Consider the following 20,719-nt stretch of genomic DNA (forward strand, 5'->3'; position numbering starts at 1 on the left):
AAAGTTTTTTTACTCGTGGATCAAAAATATTACCACGCTTAAAAAGCCGTGGCCATAGATGGCTTTATGCCATGTTTTTTTGGCCGTGGATACCTTGACGTGACGCTAGGCCTATTTTCTGCTAGTGTAAGTCACCAAGATGATTAAAGAAATTGGCGAGAAGAATGAAAATTTACGTATATATCTAAGCTATTTGGATTTGTGAAATATCTAGTAATGATCAAGGAGAGGAGGAAAAACGAATCTATAGAGAAGCTAAAGCTAATGAAGCCAAAGAAAGAAAGCAAGTCTCTAAAGAAAAGAATGAAAATTTCTAGACACGTAGCTTCAGTTTACAAAAGGGTATTTGAGTCAATCAACAATAAAAAAAATTGAAATTCCTTGGATTTAGTAAAATTCCCCTTAGAAATAGTCACACCCAGTTGTAGAAGACATTTTTTTTTTGAAGATCGTAGTAGACGTTTTTATGGGAGTGTTTGTTTGGACATAATAAATCTGAATGAGCCAAGCATTTTTATCATGGAATATTTTTTCCATGATTGTAGTGCTTAATTAAAACGTGAATTCCTACTGTAGTTGATTCAGCTCCTTGCAAGTGTAAAGTAGTTTGATTGATTGCAATTTTTGCAATGTGACAGAATGGAGGATGATTTGGCGAATTTGGGGCTGACGGAGGATGAGCTCCCCACAGTCGATGTTCAAAGCAAGTTTGTGAAAGGGGTCCAGTAAACTGGCTCCTTTGCGGTAGTAATTAAGATCCTTTTTCGTGACATGTTTTCGATTAGTCAAATTCTGAAATGGATAATAGGCATCTTGAAACCTCATGGTGGATTTCATATTAGTCCAATGGGAGACGATGTTTTCACGATGGCTTTTGAAAACCTACAGGATATACGGAGAGCGCTAGATGGTGATACATGGACCATCTACAGAAGGCTTATGTTAGTTAGGAATTATTAAGAGAAAAATGTTGCTTCTCACTATTCTTTTGATTCGGCTCTATTTTGGATTAAAGTCCATAAACTTCCTTTTGGACTCATGTCTGAAGTAGTCGTGAAAATTCAAGGGAATGGTTTAGGAGGAGAAGTTGATTTAAATGGTGTAAGCAACGGAGTTGCGAGGGGGAAATCTTTATGTTTCTAGTCTAATGTCAATTTGAACAAACCCCTCAAGAGACGTGCTCTACTCAATTTCCCAAATAATGCTCTCGGCTTATCGAATTTATGGGTCTGGTTTAAGTACAAGAACTTGCCAAATTTTTGTTACAATTGTGGCAGGCTTAGTCATATTGTTTCCGAATGTGATCTTCCAATGTCTAAAATTACGGGTTATGGTGCTTTTCTTAAAGCTAGTAATGACTTGACATTTGGTTCTCAAAATTTCGCGCCAGAGCCGTCTGTAGCTTCGTCGGCATCAGGTGTGGATGACAAGTCAAAGGACAAGGATATAAATTCGGAGACATATAAGGTGCCGGTAATTGAGGAGTTTTAATTAGAGAAGGAAATTCCAAGAAAGCTGGATAGTCAAGCGGTTTACGGACACTTCAAAAATTAAATTCTCACTTAATTGTAAGGGATCAGCTGGGAAATCAAATTCAAAAGTCGTAATCGGAAAAGATCTCCCAAAGTTGAAGTTCAATTTAAAGGAGACATGATGTTGGGCCACATTAAAGGCCCAAAGCTCAATTGGCCCAAGTCAAAAGCACCAAATGGTCCAAAAGCTGTAAGAGTCAAACCAGGTTCAATTGGACAACTATCACACGGTCCAATTAAGTCTCACTCTCTCTCTCTCTCGCCCATCAATGAAGACCTCTCGCGGGTATGATGAGCTTGTCAATTCGGTGGCGGCACTTCCATCTGGCGCTCCGACAGGGACGATCACGGATGGATTGCAGACGGTAGAAGATTCCTTAGCTGTGATAGGGTGAATCTCACAGTTGTGGGAGATGCTATTAATGGCAATCGAGTGGATGGCTTTGGTGGTGTTACCGTCAGAGGCAAAGCTGGTGGCCAGGGCTGCGATTTGAAGGCTGTCGGCCACGAGGGTGAGTTCTCTGGTTGTGTTCTTGTGGATGGTGCTGATGTTTCTCCTTCGAGATTCGATTTTGTTGAAGATATTCTATCGGCCGACGAGGGTAGCCAATCCCGAACCCATCGTTCACAATGCATGCGTCGTTCTGCAACTGTAGGGGATTGTCCCAATCCCTAATTCTCTACGGTTCTAGAAGTTCCGCAATTTATGCGCAAAATGAAGCCTATCTTGGTGTTTTTTTCTGAAACTAAGAAGAAGATCGAGTATGCAACGTTTGAAATCTCGTTTCGGTTTTAATACTGGTTTTTATGTGGATAAAATTAGGAAAACTGGAGGCTGGGCTTTGTTGTGGAATGACTTTCAAATATCAGTGGTCATCCTGTCTTTATCGAGCAACCACATTGATGCTATAATTGACAATCGCGCAACCACATTGATGCTATAATTGACAATCATTGGCGATGTACTGGTTTTTATGGACATCCTGAGGCTACGAAGCGTCATCTGTCATGGGATCTCTTAGTTTCCTTGAAAGTAGTTTCGAATCTTTCTTGACTTGTTGGAGTGACTTAAATGAGTTGTTAAACATTGATGAGAAGAAAGGTGGAAGAAAGAGACAGAGATCACAAATGGAGTTGTTTCGTGAATCAGTCAATCCATGTGAGTTAAAAGAATTTTTTTTGTCGGTTCGAGCTTTTACCTTGGAGCAAGCAAGAGTTTGGATCCATCAATGTTGAGATAAATAAGTTATAGAACAAACTTGCTTCTTTGTGGTTAGTACAGGATATTCACAGTGTTGTGTTGGACATTCAAGATGCGGAAATTCGACTAAACCAGCTACTTGATGAAGAAGCTATCCATTGGAAGCAGTGATCGAAAGTTGAATGGTATATTCAGGTTGATCATAACACCGCTTACTTTCACGCTTTTGCGTCGTAACGAAGGAAGAATAATTATATTATTGGCATAGAAAACAGTGATGGGGTCTGGGTCACCGACAAAGATGTTTCGACCATTATCGGTACACCAGTTGAGTCTGATATTGCATTAATTACTTCTATCATGCCTTGAAAAGTTACTAATGAGATGAATGATAATTTTTTGAGATCCTTTACAGTAAAAGATGTATGGGAAGCCCTGTCTACAATGCATTAAAATCGCTCTCCGGGTCCGGATGGTTTGGGCGCTAATTTTTACCAAAAGTATTTGAGCATAGTGGGCGACAAGGTTAATTCTATTGTGCTTGGAGTGCTTAATTATGGGGTAGATCCGAGAAATCTCAATCCCACGAATATTGTCCTAATCCCCAAGGTAGAACATCCGACTTTACCTTCTGAATATGAGCTAACACTTTTGTGTAATGTAATTTACAAGGTGATATCCAAATGCTTGGTTTTAGGACTCCGTAAATGGCTGACATCAATAATTTAAGAAAACTAGAGCAGTTTTATTTATGGTGGATCAATTAAGGATAGCATCATTGTTGCCTTTGAGTAAGTTCATAGTATGAAGCTTAAAATATCTGGTTTTTGTGGTGATATGCCTGTGAAACTAGATATCTCTAAGGCTTATGATAAATTAGAATGGTCCTATGTGGAAAAATGCCTATTTTCGATGGGTTTGATCCAAGACTTGTTTGACTTATTATGCGATATGTGAAATTTGTCTCATATTCTGTCTTGGTCTCTGCATCGACTTTTGTCCAAATCGGGGCCTTAGACAAGGCGATCCTCTATCGCCAATCCTGTATGTTCTATGTGTTGAGGGATTGTCTGGTTTAATTCAGAATAGTATATTGCATAGGTCTTTACAAGGTGTCGCGGTCACTTGCTTTTTGTTGATGAACTCTTTGGCATCTTTGCAGGCTTCGATAGCTTCTTGTGATTCCTTTATGGATATTTTTCATTTGTATAGTAGAGTTGCCGAACAAGCTATTAACTGTGCCAACCAAGTTAGGTATCTATTTCAGTGGGAACGTGTCTCCAAAGATGCGGCAAAACATCAAAGATAAGCTGAATATACCTAGGTCTCTGGCAGATAGCTACTACCTTGGTCTTCCTCTAATCATCTGCCGAAGCAAAACGAAACCTTTCGAGTTTCTAAGACTTAGAATCAAGAACAAGGTAGCTTCATGGAAGGGCAAGTTGTTATCAAAAGCAGGGAAAGAAGTCCTAATAAAGTCAGTACTTCAATCTGGGCCAACATATGTAATGTCACTCTTTAAGCTTCTTAAAGGTTTTTGCGAAAGCTTGGAGACATAATGTGCCAAGTTTTTTTAGGGCTCGGAGGATGGCAAAAGAAAGATACAGTGGGCTTCTTGGGATAAACTCTCTATTTCGAAAAAGCAAGGAGGCTTGGGGTTCAGTTCTCTGAAAGCATATAATATTGCACTATTGGACAAACAAAGCTGGAGGTTTTCTACTCAACCTACGTCTCTCATGGCTCGCATTTTAAAAGATAAGTATTACAAACACGAGTTGTTTTTGAGGCAAAGATAGGGAAGTCATCTTCTGACATCTCGAGAAGTGTGTGTGATGCTCGGAAAGTTCTTCAGATAGGTGCGATGTGGAGAGCGGGTGATGGAAATTCGGTTCGGATATTTACAAACAAATGGGTCAAAAATCTCCCTCAAGGTCAAATTCCGGTTATTCAAGGTGCATACTTCAATCTTGATCAAAGGGTTAGTGATCTTATAGATTGGAGAAATGGTGAATGGAAGTTGACGCTACTCACACGGTTTTTCTCCTGAAGTAGCTTTGGCAATCCAGTCCACTCCACTTTCTCCTGACGCTACTTACAAAGCTTAGTCTATGATCTGCTGATGCACTTTAGTCTGGTAAACTGATGTCGTCTAAGTCTCTCTTATGGATGACGGTGGAACCGAGACTTAGCGTTGTACAATGATGTACTAGTTTCAGTTGAGTTGATATTGAACCGTATATGACAACAACAGTTTGCAATTATGTATCTGTAGATCTGGTGATCCAGAGATGTGATGAACGGATTGTGCGATAAACTGTTTGTGTTAAAAGTCTCTTTGAGATACGTGAGTTTGTGCTTGAGACTTTGAGAAGAAATCGATTGTGACTATATAAGAGTTAAACTCATTTGACACACTGGCCTACAAGTAATAAGTCTCTCTAAGACTGGTAACGAGGTTTAGTGACTTATAAATGAATCAAACAATTGATATTGAATAAAACGTTCTGATTTGATTCGAACGATAAAAGTAACGCCTCAATGAGTAGCGACTCGATCAATTGGTACCGAGGCGGATACGAAAACAACCTGAGTCAAATATGGATTCGATCATTATTGCAAAAAAGTGATAAGGTGGAAGAAAAGTTCTCACTATAGATTTGATCTCAATAGATTGAATTGTTGGAGCATATAAACATTGCGGTTAAGTTGGCACAATATAGATTAAACAACTTAAAGAGTAATAAGGGATTTACACGAGAGATTTCAATGCAAACAATTTGCGTCTTTTATTATATCGATGTTCAGTGTGTTAACAAACACTTAAGTCAAGGGGCGATTTTGCCACTTAGAAACTTGTGCACAAGCCGCACGCTCAATTAATCCTAGTAACTTGCTAATCTCCTATTAAAACTAAAACTAGGCTACCCAACCTATTATAGGACCCTACTCAACTTAGCCGAAACACAGGCTAGTACTCTCAACTCTCGTTCGCAACCCTTTAACCTGTAAAACCTATGACAACAAATAGAGGTCAGAGTGGAGTCCAACTCCCTCTCGAATATCCTCTTTCAAGTAAGTTGTTTGTGCAAAAAGTCCTGCTGGAAACTCATCCTCGTTTTATAGATGAAGATTTGCCTTGATCATCACTCAAAAGAAGATATCATATTCTGATTTGATTTTGTGCAGCTTAAAAGTATTGTTTCCCTTTTCAATGTAAAGAGGACTACATGGCATTTAAGGAACAGATTTTGATTTTGTTTCCTTTTCTATCTTGTGTGTTGATCAAGAAACTTTCCATCCGTGCTTCGCGGCGTGAATATGCCTTGATCCTTACCGATCCCATCCTCTTCCTTTGATTCACGTCTCTTCATATTCATGCATCTCGTTCGTTGAATAGTCCACCTTGAAAATCCAGATGATGTTTAGTGAGGTCAGACACACGCAGTGTATTTTCTTGTACTACTTTAATTATTAAGATATCCTATGGTCAAAAAGTGACAATTATAAATGACTGTACCAAGCCTTATAAAGCCTTGATATAGTATGTATTCACAGAAGCTTCTTGGGATGTGGAGTTCTAGGATTTGATGTCCTCCTCTTGGTTGACCTTCTTTGGTAAAATGACTTGTTTTTCACAAGGAGTTGGTGTTCTATCATCTCCAACTTGAATCTTCATATGACTTTGTTTAGATGGGAGCAATATGTACCTCTTTTGGTCCAAAACCAAGCTATAGGTATTATCAACTTCATGATGATTAACTTCACGATAATGGAGCCAAGGACGTCCCAAAAGTAGATGAGAAGAGGACATTGAGATCATATGGCACCACACATCATCCTAGTCGGTAGAAATGGAAAAAGGCACAAGACAAGTCTCGATTACCTCAAATTCTTCTTGGGAATCATGCCATAAGAACTTGTAGGGATGAGCTAAGGGATTGGTGGTCAGTTGGAGTTTGTCTACCATGTATCGAGCCATAAAATTCGTGTTAGACCCTTTATCAATCTCTATGTTATAAACTTTTCCCAACGTCTTGCATTTAGTATGAACGGAAGTGGACTTTTCCAATTGGGGCTCTTCTTCTTCCTTCTCCATATCAAAGACTTTGTTGAAGACTAGAATCTCTTCCTTGGGAAAAGTAGGAGTTTCAGTTTGTGTAGATGAAGAGTTGGCCGAGACGTGTTGCTTGTTGAGCCAAGCTGTTAGTCTTTCTTGTTGACGAATAAATTTCTCCATTATGCTAGATCTTCTAGAGGCTCCATTTTTTTTTTCCTTTAAATATGAAAGCAATCCAAGAGAATATGCTCAAGCTCTGATATCAAATGATGGTGAAATGGGTAACGAGAAGCCACAAGTTACTCTAACAAACCGAAAAGGACAAAGATTTGAAGAAGCTTGTTTGCGGGCAGAAACAAGCAGCAACTTTGTAAGCGTTTTCTGGGCAATTCTGTCGTCGGAATACAATAAACTCAACGTTTAAATTAAAGAGCAAGTTTTCTTATTTCCAAAGACACCAAGAACACTCAATTTGGAGCACAAATGGGAGAGAAATGACCTGTTGAGTTTTATGCGTTTGAATTGGCCGAAAAAGGACGAAGAAAACAAACAAAAGGAACAAGCAAGGCGTTCGTCGAACCTTGAACCCTTGAGAGTTTCTATTAATCTTGTGAATAAGGACTTAAAGAGTTAAGAGATCTCTAAGTATCAAGATAGTGATTGATGGCGTATCGAGTGATGGAAATCACACGATAAATCAACAACACAGAACGAGACGAAAGAAACCGACAAAAGGAAAAAACTAAGGCTTTGGCCGAAAGATCTCCCTTGAAATATGAAGGAATTCTTGAATAATAGTACTTAAAATCTTGAGAGACTTCTAAGTGTCAAGAATAGAACCGAAACTTGCAATGCACCTTGAGAAAGCGGAAACTATGTTCCTAGGAAAAGAAGTAAACGGGATTTTGATTTTACAGTAATCAAGAAACTTGTAGTTTAGAAAGAAACCACACTTGAGGATTTCAGAAAATCCACAACTAAAAAGAAATAAACATAACAAAGATTTAATTTTCCATTTCAAAGTCGGAATTTTATTTGATCACAAAACACATATATAGGGGGATTACAAGCCAGAATTTGGCCAAGAGACATTAAAGTCATACATGAACTTGAAATAAATAAGATACATTTAGATAGACTAAATACATTGCTTGAAGAACTTAAAAACATAAAGATAAAGGAAGATACATGAATCTAAACGAGATACATGCATGAAAGAGTAGATACATGGTGCATGAACAATCATTCAATTTGTGTTCATGTATCCGGAGGTGCATGAACTTGGAATAAATGTAAGATGCATGAACATGCATTCATTCCAGGAGACTCTTTGGACGGCATAGATGAGCTCGGGGAATTTTAAAGTTGTCTTGAGAATTCTGCCATAAATGTGTCTTGACCTTGGAATTGTTGTTTTTCTGCTTTTCATTGAAATGTCCAATGGGAGCTGACTTGAGTTGTTTGAGCTTCTCTGGAGCTGAATTGAAGCTGACTTGAACTCATGGAGCTAGATTTAAGCTGGCATGAAATTGTTGAGCTAGAAACTTCTCTTCATTTGGCCAATCTTCACCGAGCTGGGTATCTTCTTTAAGAAGTTCCTTGAGCTGATTTACGTCTTCTATGAGCTGCATTAAACCTGGAGGAACTTCACTTGAGCTAGGGGAGCTAACAAAATGAAGATAACTTGGGAGAAACTCCATTTCTTCTTCTTGGTGATCTTGGCCGAGAAACTTGAAGGGATTTGAGGATGGTCCTCCATTAGTATCTAATTCCTTAACCCCTCGAGAAAGAAGAAAACTAAGTTTCTAGGCTGAGTTTAGACGGATGATGGAGGACTATCTCCATTTTCTTTCAACACTCTCGGCCACAAGCACCATCATGAAGAAATGAAGTTCTTTTCAAGTTACATTCCTCTCAAGGGCCTTGTTAGAACTATTGATGTTCCACCAGACTCCAATCCGACAAAGGTCATCACCAAATATGAAGGTCCACCAACAACAAGCCCATGGTCGGCCCATTTAAAGAAGTCAACACTTTCAAGTCTTTCATGGTGTTAAGCCTTGCCGCCCATCTCTTTTTAATGTGCCACCATCATTTATTTTACTCATGGAGCTTTCCCATTGAAGAATTAAAAGTTGCCGCCCATATTTAATGCTTTCTAGTCTCGCATTTTCTTTTTCCTATGCTGAATTGTTTTTCTCCTATGCATTTTATTTTTCCTAGACCAAGTTTACATTTCCTATGTTTGTTTTACCTTGTTGCACGTGTAGGCTTGGTTTGGCCGAATTTCTTGTGACAAACCTCCCTATAAATATGTGTTATTTTGCTTCAATGAAATCTGATTAAAATTGAGAGGAAAACTTGTGTTAAGTTTATTTACCTTCATGTTAATAAGTGTGGATTTCTCTTAAATCCTCAAGCTGTCTTGTTGCTTAGAAACAAAATCCCGTTTAAACCTTTTAACCTAGAAACATAGTTTTCTTCTTTCTCGAGGGGTTAAGGAATTCGGTCACTATCACTACCACTGACACTTTTAGAGATCTCAACTCTTTAAGTACTATTTCTCAAGATCTCTAACAATTCTAAAGGAACAAGGTTCGGTCATAACCTTTCTTGTTTCCTAGTTAGTTTGCTGTGTTAGAGTAGCCTTTGTTCCAAGACCTGTTGTTTTAACATCAATATTCGTCCCTTCGGTTTGCTAGCATAACTCGTGGCTCTCCCATCACTCGTTACTCTATCAACGGAGTTTTGTTTTCAAAGTAAAAAAGCAACTTGAGGATTCAAGAGAGATCCACATTCAACTAAAATAAAAAGATAACATAACAAGCTTTTGCTTTTCAATTTCAAGTCTGATTTTTCATTAAGCATGAAGCACATATTTATGGGAGAGCTTGGCCACAAATGGTTCAGCCAAGACACCCCTTTATACGAAAATAGAGCCTTCAACATAGGATAAATACAATATGACTTAGGGAAAGGAAAATGCATGGGAGAAAAATAAATCAACATAGGAAAAGTAAGACAATACTAGAAAATAACAAAGTCAACTACGAAGATATAACTACCCCGAGTGAGTTAATATTGATTATAATGATAGCGAGATCAACTACGAAGATATAACTACCCCAAATGAGTTGATTCCTCCAATGCACCCTAAAACTCTAGCCAAAGATACCTTAAACGCTCCTCCTCAAGTTGCTTCATCTGTTCAAGTCATTCCTCACCAAAGACCTACAACCCCAAGAGCAACTTTCGAGGTATATCCAGCTGATTTTGAGCATGTCTTTGATTTAGAGCTACAAGAGCTAGCCTTGAAGCATGCTAGGAATTTCAGAGATTCATTACTAGAAGCTCCAATTAACAAGATCAACAATGCCTTACCAACTGCCAAATCAATATGCAAAAAGTTACAAGAATTCAATATAGACTCAACTCCCATGGTAGATTGTGTAGATACTTTGATTGAAACATCAAAGAATCTTCTTGACATTCAAGGAAATATCGTCCCAAAAAAGACCATTCACTCACATTTGGAATTTGCAATTAAAGAGAAGGAAGACTCCTCCACATGTATGAAAGAGATTAAAGAAGCATGTTCTATTGTCGACAAAGACATAGCTAAATTAGAAGAATAAATCCTTGCTTTGAAAGAGAAAAAGTCCCAACTAGCTCAAGATTTAGAAATCAAACAATGGGAGTAGTTACCACGTAAACAAAGACCTTCGACGTTGCAAAGAAGCTACCATCAAAATAGATCAACTCCAAGCTGAAGCAGAAAATTGCAAGGAGATTTTAAAGAGCTTAACCTTCTTAGCTTAAGTTTATTTTAGCTAGGTTTTTTTATTGTTTTATTTTTCTTTCCTTTCTTTTTGAAATGATAACTTTATTTAGTTTATTTCAATAAAGCTCCATTTATTTTATTTATCATCCGTTATATGACTATCTTTAACGAACAATTTAGCCAAGTTAGTAACAAATTTATATTACTCTATCGATTCGATATTTTGTTTATACTTGACTATAGACAAAGCACTTAGATGGATAAAAGCAGTTTTAACTTCTCTTGCTGTGGAGAAAATTTCATCTAAGTAACTTCAATTCGAATAATCAATCATTTAAAGCAGTTTCCAACTCAATGCTTAGGAGGTGATCGATTTTGAATTATATTTTAGGAATAATTGGACGATGGGTTTGGGTAGTTTTGATTCTCATACCAAGGAGATGATTTTTTTTTCGTCCAAGAAATTCCATTGGATCAATTGTTATGAAAGCAGTTTTGGTTTCCTCATGCTTAGGAGGGAACAATTGATCATTGAAAAGAAAATCATTCACTCATATAGTTTAAACTCTTCAGCGAGCTTAGTGAATGTTGCTAATGCTTGTTTCTTAGCACTTTGGTTTATAGTTTCTTGCTTGAGTATTTCATTTTCCCATATTCGAGGAATTTTTTATTTGATCGAATCATTGTTGAGCAACATCTAGACTTGATGATCAACTCCTCCCTTACAAGCTAGCTTAGATTAAGAGTTTACTACGAGCAAGAACTATAATGAACTTGATTTAGGCTAAACGAAAACCACAATGGACACGACTTAGTATGGACAAAAGCCATCGTATACGTGAGTTTAACAAAGATAGCTATTATAGACATGAGTTGTCCTAGACCAAAATTATCATGTAAATTAGTTGGAATAAACCAAAATTATGAGAGTTGGCATAAAACTATCATGTAAAGAGTTGGAATAAACCAAAATCATCATGAATATGAGTTGGAATAAATCCAAAAATTATTGGAGTCTGGATAAACCCACAGCTATCATGTAGAGGAGTTAGGATAAACCAAAATCATCATGAACATGTGTTTGGAATATACCAAATTTATCGAAGTTGGGATAAACCCAAAACTATCGTGTAAAGAGTTGGAATAAACCAAAACCATCATGACAATGTGTTGGAACATACCAAATTTATCGAATTTGGTGTAAATCCAAAACTATCGTTTGAAGAGTTGGAATAAACCAAAACCATCATGAACATGTGTTGGAATATACCAAATTTATCGAAGTTGGGGTAAATCCGAAACTATTGTTTGAAAAGTTGGAATAAACCAAAACCATCATGAACATGTGTTGAAATATATATCAAATTTATCGAAGTTGGGGTAAACCCAAAACTATTGTTCGAAGTGTTGGTGTAACATCCGTATCTCACGATACTTGAGAGAAATTTTTTCGCGAGATTGACACTAGTTAATTAATTCGTATCAAGATTAAAAGCTACGCATAATCAAATATTGTCCGTGATTACAATTCGTCTATTTTCAATACGTGAATAATTATTAGAGTCATGATTAATTAAAATGGATTAATTAAGTTAATCCATTTGATCGTATGATCAATTTCGTGTACGGAAAATTCATTTTTCTTTCCCATTTGGTTTTGACAAACTATTATATCAATCAACATTAATGTCCATTGTGAAAACTATCAAAAATGTCAGCCAATTCACTTCTCCAAACTAGAACTCTAATGTATAGCCAAAGAAAATCAAACCATATATTCATCTTTGTTGACATTTGTTTCTCGACAATTTATAAGACACATTGACCCATGACTATTCTTTTCTCTTGCTCTCAAAAAGAGAGTACTCATATCTTACATTCAAATCACATTATTAGAAACCCCACCCTACCCATACCAATACAGTTTTTCAACTCTACACAGCAAAAATATCAAATCCCATGCCAAAATTGTCAACAAGCTACTACTGCCTAGGGGACAAGACTAAACCCTCATTCAGGTTTCATAAATGATCTCAACAATTCAATTCTTCTAAACTGAATATAAATATACAACCTCTACATGTTCCGGATATCATCTCATGATCTGATTAACACACACAGACATTTCTACACTTAACTCAGTATCCAGTAAACATGATTGCATACAAATCCATTCAGAATGCAATACAATCTAGAGAGACATCAATACATTACAGAGTCTTTGTTCAAACACACCAATATTCAGTTCACAGTCCAGAACACATGTTAATGGTAAGTAACACCAATTCTAATTCAATTACAAGCTAATTACATAAAGAATCAAGTCAAAATCGTCAAGATTTCCCACTGTCCAAAAATCGAAATTTACCAGAATTGCATGAAACTACAGTATATTGTAGAGGAGACGAGGAGGAGCACGGAATCAATTGTCCAATCTGACGTCATTTGGCCACTGAGTTGCCACCGAGTCAGTGAGCGAGTTCACTTGAGTCCACCGAGTTTCGATCGAGTTCGATTTCCAGAGGTTTCCCATGACGACGACCACACCACAGAGCTAACGTCGCCGCGAGAACTGGTGGTCCAAAACTTTCAAGGTAAAATTTGGCCACCTATAGCTATCAAAACACATCGATTTTAGCATTAAAACACTCATAATCAACCATAGATTAACATACTAGAAGATTAGAGCTTGGTTTGAACTTTTGTAAAATCGAATCACATCATCGAAAACTAAATAGCCGTAGATGGCCTGGAGACCTAAGCAATGGCGGAGAAAACTAACCTCATATTCGGAATCGAATCCCTAAAATCGTGATTAAGAGAAAACTAACCTAAACAATCAAATCCCTAAAATCGGGATTAAGAGAAAACTAAGCAATGGCGGAGAAAACTAACCTCATATTCGGAATCACGACGTCGAAACGAGTCAATTGATACCTGGGTCGTGACCTGCTGTCGTCGGAATCGTCGTCGTCCATCGTGGGCAGAGACAACCGACGGAAGAGAGAGAGACGGAGTCTCGCGAGGAAGAAGAAGAAGAAAGAAATGATTGAACCGAATCGGTTCAATCTCGTTTTATAACCTGTTTTGTTTTTAAATGACTATTTTGCCCCTCCATTTTTAAAGTAATCACGGAATAACCAAGATGTCAGAAAATAGTCCAAGGATATAATCGCCATTTCACGTTTTAAACCATCGGTGCAGAATCAGTCTCCCAACCCTAAATTTGATTTTTAAATGTTCCGGACCTAATATAACCTATAATATTTGCTCTTAACCTATGAAATTTTTACATTAATTATTATTAATTATTTTTGAACCTGATTATGTAAAAAATAGTTAAAATGATTCCTGATTTTAATAATCAAATATTAAAATTATTTAGTTGATAACTATATGTATAATTTGGTTTAAGTAAATTCATTCCTTATAAAATTGAATTAGATTAAATCAAAATAATTATGTTTGAATAAAATTTCATGTTTTGAAATTTTTTAAAAAATATTTATTTATTTAAAATAAATATTTTCATTAGAGATTAATTAATAACCAACTAGTGATTAATTAGATTAATTGGATAATCTAATCGTAAATAAAGGGAATAAATTGTTTTATTGATTAATTGGAGTTTAGAAAGTTTAAAAAATATTTATCAGTAGAAATAAATATTTCCAAGATAAATAGATAATTAAATTATCTTTATAATTAATTAGAATGCTAGAGAAACCTAATTTTTCCTTATGAGTTAAATTGATAAATCGTTAATTTAAAATTCATAATTATCAGCTTAATTATGCGAGTAGAAATTTAACAAGTAAGACGTACGAATCCCATGTATCATTCTTATTTCGACGTCATTAGTTTAGAATTACGGTTAACAAATTATCGATGTCATTAAGTCGGTAATTCACGTAGATCGAGACGAGACGTAATATCTAACAGCGAATTAACATCGAACTTTTCAAGTATTCAAAATTTCTTTATCATGTAGAATTCGATAGTTATTAACGTTAGTATCGATTTCAGACAGAATTGCGCAAGCTACTCTACGGAGGATGAACACGAATACACGACTTCAACGACTGTGAGTTTTATTATAATTTCATTACAGTATGTTACAATTATATACTTAATGAATGATTTACATCACTATGCCAAACACATCATTTATGCATGATTTATGATTTTACGATTTCCAAGGTTTGACATAGTTATTTTGAAAACTAAATAGCCGTAGATGGCCTGGAGACCTTCAAAAATAAACTCAGATTTTAAATCATGTTTACATTTATAGTTATATAAACTATATAATTAATATCCAGTTATTCATGTATTATATATATAATTACAGAATAATTATATATATAAATTATATAAGAACCCCCAATTACACATGATTTTATATTCAGTAGTACCAGGTCCAACTAGGTGACCTCTTAGTTAGGTCTGCGCAGATGGTACGCCATCATTAGATATTGGCCTCATGTCTAGTATGGTTATCGGTATGTGTTCGAGTACCCCATGGTAGGCAGGAAATACTATGATAGTCTTGCCACTATAGTAGTGTTTCCCCTAATTTCACAGATATGGGTTCCTAAAAATATAAATATACCAGCATGATTATACAGCACGTAATACATATATACATATTCATAACATATATATTTCAGCATGATTATACAATACGTAAAATATATATATATTCATAATATATATATTCCAGCATTGTTAAAATATACATTCTATTATTATATCAGCTAATCATCATAAAATTATTTTATGATTTGTTCATAAACATGTTTGAATAAACATTTCATAATTTCATGATTTCAATTTGGTTTTACAGATATCAGTTCAGTAATTCATTCCAGATTTTATTCAGTATATGAAAACATAATGTTTTTATAATAACTCTCACTAAGCGAAAGCTTACAGTTTCCCAAAAACATATTTATATTTTCTCCAAGATAGAAAAACAGGATAAGCTTGGGCTACGAGGCATAAGTAGGGTTCCACTTCCGCATATTATGTCAGGTCCACGTCATGTACCGGTACCAACGGAGCATCAATCTCGATCCTCGCAAGTAGGGTCAGAAGCGGGCTTCTCGGTAGGAATAAACTAAAACCATCATGAACATGTGTTGGAATATACCAAAATTATCGAAGTTGGGGTAAACCCAAAACTATTGTTTGAAGTGTTGGAATAAACCAAAAGCATCATGAAGATGTGTAGGAATATACCAAATTTATCGAATTTGTCATAAACCAAAAGTATCATATAAAGGAGTTAGAATAAACCAAATTTATCATGAGTGTGTTTCAATAAACCAAAATTTGTTGGAGTTGGCCCAAACGAAAATTATCATGTATAGCGTTGGAATAAACCAAAATCATCATGAGTGTGTTGGAATAAACCAAAATTTGTTGGAGTTGGCCCAAACCAAAATTATCATGCATAGGCGTTGAATAAATCAAAATCATCATGAGTGTGTTGGAATAAACAAAAAATTGTTGGAGTTGGCCCAAACCAAAATTATCATGTGAAGGAGTTGGAATAAACCAAAAAAATCATGAATGTGTTGGAATAAACAAAAATTTATTGGAGTTGGTCCAAACCAAAAAATTATCATGTAAAGGCATTGAAATAAACCAAAATCACCATGAATGTGTTGGAATAAACCAAAATATATTGGAGTTGGCCTAAACCAAAAGTAACATGTAAAGGTGTTGGAATAAACTAAAATCATCATGAATGTGTTGTTGGAACATACCAAGTTCATCGAAGTTGGCATAAACCCAATTTATCATCTGAGGAGTTGGAATAAACCAAAATCATCACTAACATGTTGGAACATACCAAATTCATCGAAATTGGTGTAAACTCAAAACTATCATTTGAGGAGTTGGAATAAACCAAAATCATCACGAACATGTTGTTGGAACATACAAATTCATCGAAAATGGTGTAAACCCAAAACTATCATTTGAGGAGTTGGAATATACCAAAATCATCACGAACATGTTGTTGGAACATTCCAAATTCATCGAAGTTGGTGTAAACCCAAACTATCATTTGAGGAGTTGGAATAAACTAAAATCATCACGAACATGTTGTTGGAACATACCAAATTCATCGAAGTTGGTATAACCCAAAACTATCATTAAAATAAACCAAAATCATCACGAACATGTTGTTGGAACCAAAATTTATCGAAGTTGGCATAAACCCAATTTATCATTTAAACGACTTTATCATATGATTAACTGTTAAAATTTCCGTGTTCTCTCGAGATCAAGCTAGAACAAATAATTTTCCAAAACTTATGTATCCTCCAAGACCAAGCCAGATTAAATAGGGATTTGGTTGGTTGTGTGACTGAATTCGGTATGAACACCAAGCTGCCTACATATCATTTTTGCAATGGAATCAAGTCAACACGTAGTTCAATGACATGCCCCCAAGCATAAAGTATGGAGACATAAGCATTTTATCCTCATACTCGGGAGGTTTGAATAATTTAAACTCTTATGCAGGAGTTGCAAGATTCCTCATGATACGAGTTAGCTCTTCTACAAATTTGCATTCGTGTAGACTCATGAAAGATTTTTGTTCTTTATGACGATTTTTTTTTTGCCAAATTTTCCTTACAACGCCATTTTCGAATTTTCATTGTAAGTTGGCTCTATGTAGATAGCACCTTTTTTCGGTTTTCCCCATGTACATAGACTCATGTATGAGTAAGACAAAGATGGATTTGTGAAGATGGTAGGCAAAGATGAACTTGTGAAGATGGTGTGACTGAACTTATTACTAAGCTGCCTACGTATCCTTTTGGGGAATCAAGTCGCTATGGAATTCTGAAAAGGGTGTTCAATGGAGACAAGTATGGAATTCTGAAAAGGGTGTTCAATGGAGACAAGGATTGTTTATCAAAGATGCCCCCAACCTTAGCTGAAGGAATGGAGATAAGGATGATGTTTTGAAGAGGATGTGACTGAACTTATTGCTAAGTTGCATATGTATCCCTTTTGAGAAATCAAGTCATTACGTAATTCGGAATGCCCCTAGCCTAAGCTGAGGGAGTGGTGGAGTAAAGGCTCCTCAAGGATGATAGTGCTTGAGGTACTTATTGTTTATAGGACCGACTAGAACACGATCTTCACCAATGATTTTGCAAGCTTCGTTGGTGTAGACTTCTTGGACAACATAAGGTCCATCCCATTTGGATGTAAACTTGTCCCCCATCTTCATTGTGAGATTGATGGGTCTTCTTACTGCTAGGACAAGATCTCCCACTTGGAAAGATCGTTAACACACTTTCTTGTTAAAAGCTTTGGAGATCCGGGCCAGATAACATTCTAGTCGTTGCTGGGCATAGAGTCGTTTCTCATCTAGAGCTTCAAGTTATTGGAGTCTTAACTTGTGATTTTCCTCCTCTGTTAATCCTTCTTGCAAAGCAATCCGAAGAGAAGGGATTTTTCTTTCTAATGGTAAGACTGCCTCCACGTCGTAGACAAGAGAATATGGAGTAGTTTGAGTTGGCATTTTGTATGTTGTCCGATAGGCCTATAGGGCTTCACCCAACTTATCATGCCAATTCCTTTTGGAAGAATTGACAATTTTCTTCAAGAGGTTGCACAAAGTCTTCTTTAATGCTTCAGCTAAGCCATTTGCCGGTGCACTATACATAGTCGATTTTGTTGGCAAAAGCCAAAGTCGACACAAAGTTTATCCACGGCCTTATTGCTGAAGTTCCTCCCATTGTCCGTGATGATGTGTCGGGGAATGCCATAACGATGAATAATATGAGTCTTGATGAAATCCACTACCGTCTCCTTATTTACTTCTTTGCTTGGGATGGCTTCCACCTACTTGGAAAAGTAATCTGTTGCAGCCAAGATATATTGATGACCACCAGATGACTTGATCATTGGTCTGACCACATCTAACCCCCAAGCATCGAATGCCCTCTTGGCCATTGTGGGATGTAAAAGTTCTGGATGTTGGTGAATAAAGTTTGCATGTATCTTAAATTCATGACATCTCTTTGCATAACCCATACAATCATTCACCATGGTGGGCCAATAGTATCCCATCCTTTTGATTTGAAAGTGTAACTTAGGACCTGATTGATGAGAACCACATACTCCATCATGAGCTTCCTCCATTGCTTTGTTGGCTTCTTCTGCACCAAGGCATCATAGTCAAACCCCTTCAAATGATCGTCTATACAAAGAACCTTTATAACATACGAATCTTGGTGCACGTCTTTGGATGTCTACCTTCTTCTTAGGATCACTTGGACGTTTTTCATGCTCTAAATAGTCAATAAGAACTATCATCCAATCTTCCATTTCCTCCTCTTGCTGAGATGCCCCTTGTTCTTGCTCAGCTGATGGTTCGTCTTCCTCACTAGCCACCACATCGGCCATGAGTGTTTCAGTGGTTGGCTTCCTCTAAAGTGCTTCATTCATTATGTCTTCATCAAAAGGGAAGAGGGCAGGAACTATCCATGCCTTACGAACCTCTATTTTAATTGCTCGCTCTGGAAAGGTGAGTGTTGATGCTAGATTAGCAAGACCATTTGCTTGTTGATTTTTCATCCTTGGAACGTGCTCAAGGGTTATGGAGAGAAACCACCCCATTAGTACTTGTGCATATTGATAGTAGGGCTCTAACTCTTCCTTCCTCACCTCATAGATCCCAAGAACTTGATTGATGATAAGGAGAGAATCACCAAAGATCCTTAAGTGGTAAAGCTTCATACCAATCGCGGCTTCTAACCCAAGAATTAGTGCTTGATATTCAGCTACGTTATTAGAGCAACTCCTACTTAAGATAAACGAGAATGGAGCAACATCACCTTCTGGAGACATAAATACGACACCTGCACCGGCACCATCCTTTCTAGAAGCCCCAACAAAGAACCTGCACCAATTTTGAGAGATGGACACATAGAACACATCTTCATCAGGTAGAACATCCGAAAGAACCCAATCATTTGGGATGGGACAGTCGGCAAGAAAGCCTGCTATTGCTTGTCCCTTGACGGCTCTTTGTGGAACAAATGTAATTTCAAATTCTTGAAGTAGAAGAGCGCGCTTGGCTAGGCGTCCGGATAGAACGGGTTGAGCTAATATGTACTTGATCGGATCAGCCCTTGAGATTAGGCGAATGGGATGTACATGCATGTAATGACAAAGCTTCTTGATAGCCAACATGAGGGCAAGATAAATCTTTTCAATAGGAGAGTATCGTAGCTCGGGCCCATTCATCGTCCTACTCAAGTTATAAAGTGCACACTCCTTTCCTTGGTCATTTTCTTGAGCAAGTAAGACTCCGAGAGAAGCCTCATTAGCTGCTAGATAAAGGACAAGAGGTCGACCTTAAACTGGTTCTTGGAGTACTGGAGGGTTGATGAGATAATCCTTTAACCGTTGAAAAGCCTTATCACATTCTTCATTCCAAATAAATGGTGTATCTTTCTTCATGAGCTGATGGAACGGTCGACACCTCCCGGCTAAATTAGAGATGAAACGCCTAATGTAGGCAAGCTTCCCTTGTAGACTTTTGAGCTCATGAATATTATGTGGTGCCGACGTATTGATGATGGAGTCAATCTAGGCTTGATCGATTTCGATTCCTCTATGACGAACTAAAAAGCCTAAGAACTTTCCCGTGGTTACCCCAAAATCCACATTTTAATGGGCTCATCCGAAGGTTATATTTTCGTAACCTTTCAAAGACTACGCGTAGATCATCTAAGTGTTGTTCTCTTTTCTTGGACTTCACCACCAAGTCATCCACATAGCATTCCACCTTATGGTGAAGGATGTCATCAAAGATCTTCTACATAGCTCTTTGGTAAGTGGCTCATGCATTCTTCAATCCAAAAGGCATGACCATATAACAATAAATCCCCTTGGGAGTCCGAAAAGCAGTTAGCTCTTGATCATTTGGTGCCATGAAAATCTGATTATACCCAGATGTTCCATCCATGAACGATAAGATTTCATGCCCTGTTGTAGCTTCTACCATGGCTTCAATAATGGGGAGTGGAAAATCATCTTTTGGGCATGCCAAGTTCAAGTCTCTAAAGTCCACACACACTCGGATCTGACCATTCTTCTTCTTCACCGAAACGATG

The 20,719-nt window shown here is 37.0% G+C and overlaps 1 protein-coding gene across 1 annotated transcript; it reads right to left on the minus strand.

The window, feature by feature from the left end:
* Window positions 1-19,028: 19,028 nt before the first annotated feature.
* LOC139884319 (uncharacterized) lies at window positions 19,029-19,847 on the minus strand. The gene has a single exon (XM_071868364.1). It carries the CDS (start codon window positions 19,845-19,847, stop codon window positions 19,029-19,031), a length of 819 nt encoding a protein of 272 aa, XP_071724465.1.
* Between the last annotated feature and the right edge of the window lie 872 nt (window positions 19,848-20,719).

This window comes from Rutidosis leptorrhynchoides, unplaced genomic scaffold (genome assembly GCF_046630445.1).
Source record: "Rutidosis leptorrhynchoides isolate AG116_Rl617_1_P2 unplaced genomic scaffold, CSIRO_AGI_Rlap_v1 contig535, whole genome shotgun sequence".
Taxonomy (NCBI): domain Eukaryota; kingdom Viridiplantae; phylum Streptophyta; class Magnoliopsida; order Asterales; family Asteraceae; genus Rutidosis; species Rutidosis leptorrhynchoides.